Source organism: Orussus abietinus, unplaced genomic scaffold (assembly GCF_000612105.2).
Source record: "Orussus abietinus isolate OABI.00-Male unplaced genomic scaffold, Oabi_2.0 scaffold690, whole genome shotgun sequence".
Lineage (NCBI taxonomy): Eukaryota > Metazoa > Arthropoda > Insecta > Hymenoptera > Orussidae > Orussus > Orussus abietinus.
Genome location: NW_019394834.1, coordinates 30,685 through 36,506, shown reverse-complemented (window position 1 = coordinate 36,506; position 5,822 = coordinate 30,685). Strand labels below are relative to the sequence as shown.

Below are 5,822 nucleotides of genomic sequence, written 5' to 3'. Positions count from 1 at the left end.
CCTTGGGGGCAAAAAACGGTGAAAGCTAACGTACGAAATCAGAAGGCAGCACACGGTGTGATCGCGCGACCCTGCCTGTGAGCAATCTCCCAACTCATCTCTGGTTGGAAGAAGTCGCTTGTCCACATGCGGATCTAACCAGAGGTCGACATGACACATGCGCATCCAAATGTCATCAGGAAACTCAACATGAAGGATAGAGTGGGACCTTGTGAGAAGTAACGTGTTGAACAGGCGTTTTCACAAAGTCAACCAAGTCCGGACAAATGACCGGGTACAATGAGGCGTCCGAGAACTCTGAAACTCCTCGTGTACTACGTTATGGTCTTCTACGTATGTCTCGGAACTTGTGACGAAAGTTTCAAGAAGTCAAGGACAGCCGACTCCGCGCCGGCCGATGTTTCCCCGAAGACGGCCGGCGCGGACCTTGCGAACAAACCTGAAGACCCCTCGAAACTCGACGAGGAGAAAAGGCCTCACGGCGCCAACGATAAGCACGTTACGTCGAACCATAACCTCACTTCCGCGGGCGAAATTAATAACGATACGTCGTCAAAGACCATTGTGCCGCCGGCTCAGGTATGTGGAAACGTAGTTGTGTACATACAGACTTTTCTCCGACATAGGCTTCCAATATCATGTTGAATTCATTCGTTCAAAGATCTCTGTCGGTTTTTACATTTGCAACGTCGAGTGAACTGGTCACCTCTGATCTAAAGGCTTGCGTCAAGCCATAAAAATTAATTCTTGAAATAGAAAAATCTGTTATGACGATTTTTTTAAGATATTTTCATTATTCAAATAAACACCAGGATTAAAGGATTTGGTTAAATCGGTAGTACTCAAAAGCTCGCATTTTAGTTCCACTAGTCGAGAACTTCCGGGCAATGGTTTGATAATTATTAATTTAGATGCGGTAGCGTTGCCTGTGCATGTAGGAAAAGTGTTTTCATAGTACGGGCTTATATATTCAAATATTAAAAATAGACTGGGCAATTAAAGAGTGTTTAAATTAGCATTTCTGTTTAAATATTACGTGAATCATTGGCCATCCAGGGGGCCTGCTCTTCAACTTGTAATGACATATCGTTATCGTTATCCCATTGGAATAACATGGGCTAACGATTGTTGCCATTACATTAATTCTCTTTGTTGTGTACTGTGTGTATTAATAAATCCCAGTAATTTTTATTTGGCAGCCAGGTGCTGGACACGCGACATCGTTAAACCCTGGTGCCCTTTGGCGTGGGTTCTATGTTTTCCTTGGACTCAGTGTGCTCGTCATGTCCTACATTATATTCCGTAGCTTTAGGTTTGTAAACACGAAATAATACTACTTGTTATACCATATTTTATGTACATTATGAAAAGTATTCATTTGGGCGATGTCATTAAATAGGATAACTAAGTCACGAGCCCAAATGGTACGAAAATATGGCGTACTTGCACATAGGCAAGACGTGGAAATGCGTCCATTGCCACTAGACGAAGAGGACGACGACGATACAACTGTGTTCGATGCAAGCAACGTATCACCACGAATGGCACAGCATCAAAATTCATAAAAGCAGCTTTATATGCCATTTTGCAGTATTAACAAGTTCCATTGTATCGACAAGCCTTTAAGTATAGGATTCCTTTTCTACTTAAAAGAAAAACAAGTGTATAAAATTGACAGATGTTTGAACGTGATATGGCACTGATCGTGACCACAAAGTATCATAAGGAGCTCCCATGCTACGAGTCTTTCTGGAAAATTCTACCCTCATAAGTTTGTTCGGATTAGCTGTACTTCTGTACTTGAGTGTAACCTATTGCACTACACTTTTCACGAGAAATGCAAAAATGTGGATACATTTTTGCCGACTGTCCCAAATACCGGAAACCTCAAGAAAATTCAAGATGAAGTCGTTCAATTTCCACTATAACTGATTCGATGGAAATTGAAAACCACGAATAATATTTTCAGGTGAGGTTATATATTTACTTTATGCTATACGATACCAGAGGATTCCTGCACTCGCTGCACCTATTTGAGAACGAGTGTGGAAAGTACGATACTTTTGTACCAAAATGTATAATGGTGTAATCGTACTCATAATCCGAACAGTCATTTTTGTCATTACGTCCAGAAATTCGAACGCCAAATTTGACAAAAGTATAAACTAAGTGCAAAAGTACGGTATCCCGAACAAATCTCGTTCTCCCTTGCCAAGTAGTCAACAGTAACATTGGCAATTCTTGCGAGAAAAGTGTTGCAACTTGATTATACATTATGATAGAGCTTACACTATGAGTCAGGTGTAGTACTACATGTGTACAGATATAAACAATCGACTTGTATCACCGGCCTTGTCATTTTTATTTATTAATATTTCTAAGATGTGAAATAATAAATGTCTTGATAGTCAATATTTGCGTATGGATGAAGTATTTTTTAGATGATGTTACAAAAGCTATTTGTGAACATTTAAGAATGTCGGATTTCTTGCATGAATTGTTAGCGTTACTGTTAACTAACTTGGCAATGAAATATAAGGTTACTTTTATAAGAAAGTGGGAACACATTATGCTACTTCATGATTATGACATACCATGACTTGGTTAACCGTGACATCAACTTTAGGATGTTTCGTTCCAATGCACATCCAGCTATGAGCGATGTCTCTTTCATCAGTCTTAATTTTTCCTCGCGCTCCTAAAAAGCACTCTGTGCCTCCTGCATGGAATGTAGGACAGACTAGATATGCAAAAAACACTTAAATGGCATTGTTGTAATAATTGATAAATGTAGAATGTCTATATTTTACTTAGTTCTATAAATTTAATAAAGATTATCTACAAACTCTAATTTTACATACTTGAATGCCTCAAGTAATACTTTCTGTATTCTGTGGTTCCTGTTCAAAATTATGGTATAAACTATGAATACTGACATTTATAATCGACATCTAACAAGTATGTAATACATTATAAAATTGTTACTTATAAACGGTAATTCCATAACTTATTCTTAAAAAATGATAATATTTATCAATTATTTCATTTGCAATTCTCGTTTAGCGAATGTCCGATGTTATCCTTCTCAGGATAAGTTTAAAAATTATTTACTTAATTTATTACATTTTATATCTGGATTCACCCAAGTGTAAATTAACTAGAATTCATATCATATAAATTCTCGCTCCACCGCGTGAAGAATTACATCAGAAAGGCGCTGTCTACCTTCTTGCGATTTAATGTTAGATAACTTCCACACATCGGCTATGTCAATCCTCTTATCACCAGCGATGACATCTAAATCGAAAGTCTCGTCCAATACACCAAAAGTTACAGATTCCAAGGCAAAAGTAAAACCATGGATAAATTGCTCTTTCACCTGAAATGAATGAGAAAAAGAAATGATTTTAATTCCCTCGCATTCCTTTTTTGTTTACACAAAAATGTATAAAATCATGCTAAAAATGAGTAAAAACATTAGATGTCATAGCAGAAATTCTAAAACTGTTTAATAATTAATTCCATTATCGTCAAATAAAATTAAAATAATTTATTAGCGATTAGCGATTAGCTTACCTCCTGCAGAAAAATACTTGTTGGGTAAATCGTCGCAGGATTTGAGCCAAGCAAGGTAATTGACTTTGTAAGCTCGGCATGATACACTTCTAATAAATCGTCAAAGTGCTCATCCCGCAAATTCTTATCAGTACACGAATAAATGAAGAATGAAATGTCAAGAACGGGACTTGCGCATCGCGCCAGTTGGAAATCCAACATTAGAACCTCTTGCGTGTTCTCTGGAGTCTTTCTTATCAAAAAATTTGGACCCCAAGAATCTCCTTGACTGATTACAGAAGTTGGTGCATCGATTCGTCCGCAGAGCTCTACACTTCGAAGAAAAAGCTGTTCAGACGTGTACTCGTTAAATCGCTTCTCGACTTTACTTCCGGGATATTCTTTATGCACTGCATCTTTGGCAATTCTTACCAACACGCTCTAAAAAGTTAAGAAAAATTGTATCGGAGACATTTTATACAGTATAAACCTTTCTTATCGTAGGATATAAACTTACATGAAATTTCTCATACCAATACCACAGCCGTGAGTGGTAATAAGTTTCGTTTAATTGGTGAGCTATCTCTTTAAACGTATCTGGCTTTTCATTTTTGTACGCAAGAGAAATCGAGTGAAACCTCGCAAGAGCTTCTAAAATGGCTTTACATTCTTCAAAATTCAGACAGCTCTGTCGAGTAATTGCAGTAAAACCCAAAGGACTAACATCCTCAAGCGCAATATAGTCGTTCTGCCCATCTAGATGGGATGCTAAACAGCGAGGCACACATAATAAATAAGCCTGGCCTTTAGATTTGACAAACTTCTCAAACTCTGGGATTATCTGAAATTAATATAGAAGAATCATTATCGAGGAATTTAGGGAACTGCCATAAAATGTACAATATGCCTGCCTTCGTCTTCCTGTTACCTTTTCATAAAAGATGATTTCATTGTAAAAGAATTCTGTGCTCCTGAACGTATTCCTTCTTCCTAAATTTTGTGGCAATGACTTCACGACGAGCTTGACTTCCACTTCCTCGTTCTCTACGATTCCCTTGACAGTGATTCTGTTTACCGTTGATAAGTAGTTATCACCCTTGGTAAATCCTCCTCCAAAGGACCAACCTAATATCCTTGGTCGTGGTTTTCCCGTAGCCTTTTCCAGAATTTCCTCCAAAGTTTTCTCCGTAAATAGCTTATTAACGCTGTCCAACTGCGACGTGTCTTTGTTCATTTTCTCCTGAAACAAAATGAGAATTGGCATTAATTAGTATACACAATTGCAGGTGAAGAAATAAACTGGAGCCACGTGCCAGCAATTTGCGCGCTATAATCTTACATTGTACCTCTGTCTTTCAGGTGACTGATAAGGTTTCATCTAAAATATTAACAGTCTTACTGATTTCTTACGCGAACGGTAATAAGAACCTTTAAAGAAGATAGTAACACAAAAACCCACTTTGAGCGTCAATTGCCTCAATTGAATAAGATGCTTACAGTACTCATACATAGAATCATATTCAAATTAGGCAATCAAAAGCTGCAGTCCCACTGAACGCGTCGAGTGTCACACGAATCGCGGCGCGTCTCCGCGTCGAGGATAAGTCAATCAGCAATACATCGCGTTGACGCGTCGCGCTCTATGTGACACCCGGCGCGCTCAGTGGGACTCCGGCCTTAGGCAGTAAAAGCCTTAAGTGACGACTAACTCCATGAAGAATTTTAATAACTGGATGTTTAATGTATTAAACATTGCCTTATTACCATGTTTAGATATCAGAGAGTCTTTGACTCGACAGTTTCAATAATTTCCAGTATAATTTAGAGCGGTCTATCTCCAACTATACCTCGAACACTCTAGTACTTCAAATTGAATGACTCCTCCGCTTGACGTGGCTTTTATAGTCGTGCTCTCACAAATCATGACATTCCACGTATCAACGTGATTTATCGCTCATGGTAAAATTCCTATTCTCAGGTCCACTACAATTGAAAAACAAATATTGCTATCAGTTTCTACTTAATTGTAATGCTTTCATTATTTAATGTATTACTAACCAATAACACGTATGTGATAGTTTTATTCCAAAAACTATTATTACGCTTTAAACCTGTTTAAACATGTTTAAGCATCTATGCATAATTTTAATTTTGTTATTGCGTTAGATTTTTTTTAAATTTATAAGTAGAGTTATTAATAAAAGAATATTTAGATATGCTTAGTATAATAATGTCGCTCTCATGTTATATTTGTAAAAAATAACGGG

The 5,822-nt window shown here is 37.6% G+C and overlaps 2 protein-coding genes across 4 annotated transcripts; one reads left to right on the top strand and one right to left on the bottom strand.

Annotated features, from left to right (window-relative positions):
* The first annotated feature begins 38 nt into the window (after window positions 1-38).
* Window positions 39-2,845, top strand: LOC105702221 (membrane protein FAM174A). Its single transcript, XM_012429615.2, has 3 exons — window positions 39-579; window positions 1,200-1,312; window positions 1,400-2,845. Exons 1-3 carry the CDS (start codon window positions 280-282, stop codon window positions 1,563-1,565), a joined length of 579 nt encoding a protein of 192 aa, XP_012285038.1. The 5' UTR covers window positions 39-279; the 3' UTR covers window positions 1,566-2,845.
* Window positions 2,846-2,948: 103 nt separating this feature from the next.
* LOC105702220 lies at window positions 2,949-5,471 on the bottom strand. Of its 3 annotated transcripts, none has more exons than XM_012429613.2 (5): window positions 5,320-5,471; window positions 4,484-4,795; window positions 4,073-4,396; window positions 3,577-3,996; window positions 2,949-3,379 (listed from the first exon to the last, which is right to left on the bottom strand). In XM_012429613.2, the coding sequence occupies exons 1-5, from the start codon at window positions 5,320-5,322 to the stop codon at window positions 3,170-3,172; spliced, it is 1,269 nt and encodes a 422-aa protein (XP_012285036.1). In that variant the 5' UTR covers window positions 5,323-5,471; the 3' UTR covers window positions 2,949-3,169. The 3 variants fall into 3 exon arrangements, with proteins under 3 accessions (XP_012285036.1, XP_012285035.1, XP_012285037.1); XM_012429612.2 differs by lacking the exon at window positions 5,320-5,471 and adding an exon at window positions 4,895-5,097; XM_012429614.2 differs by lacking the exon at window positions 5,320-5,471 and adding an exon at window positions 4,902-5,096.
* Window positions 5,472-5,822: the final 351 nt, after the last annotated feature.

What these genes read in the sequence shown, in the direction of transcription:
- LOC105702221 (XM_012429615.2), top strand. Translation starts at nt 280, where the DNA reads ATGAGGCGTCCGAGAACTCTGAAACTCCTCGTGTACTACGTTATGGTC. An exon ending in CCATTGTGCCGCCGGCTCAG is followed by an intron (nt 580 to 1,199) that starts GTATGTGGAAAC and finishes TTTATTTGGCAG; the next exon opens with CCAGGTGCTGGACACGCGAC. An exon ending in ATTATATTCCGTAGCTTTAG is followed by an intron (nt 1,313 to 1,399) that starts GTTTGTAAACAC and finishes GTCATTAAATAG; the next exon opens with GATAACTAAGTCACGAGCCC.
- LOC105702220 (XM_012429612.2), bottom strand. Translation starts at nt 4,933, where the DNA reads ATGAAACCTTATCAGTCACCTGAAAGACAGAGGTACAAT. An exon ending in CTGAAAGACAGAGGTACAAT is followed by an intron (nt 4,796 to 4,894) that starts GTAAGATTATAG and finishes ATTTTGTTTCAG; the next exon opens with GAGAAAATGAACAAAGACAC. An exon ending in CAAGTATTTTTCTGCAGGAG is followed by an intron (nt 3,380 to 3,576) that starts GTAAGCTAATCG and finishes CATTCATTTCAG; the next exon opens with GTGAAAGAGCAATTTATCCA.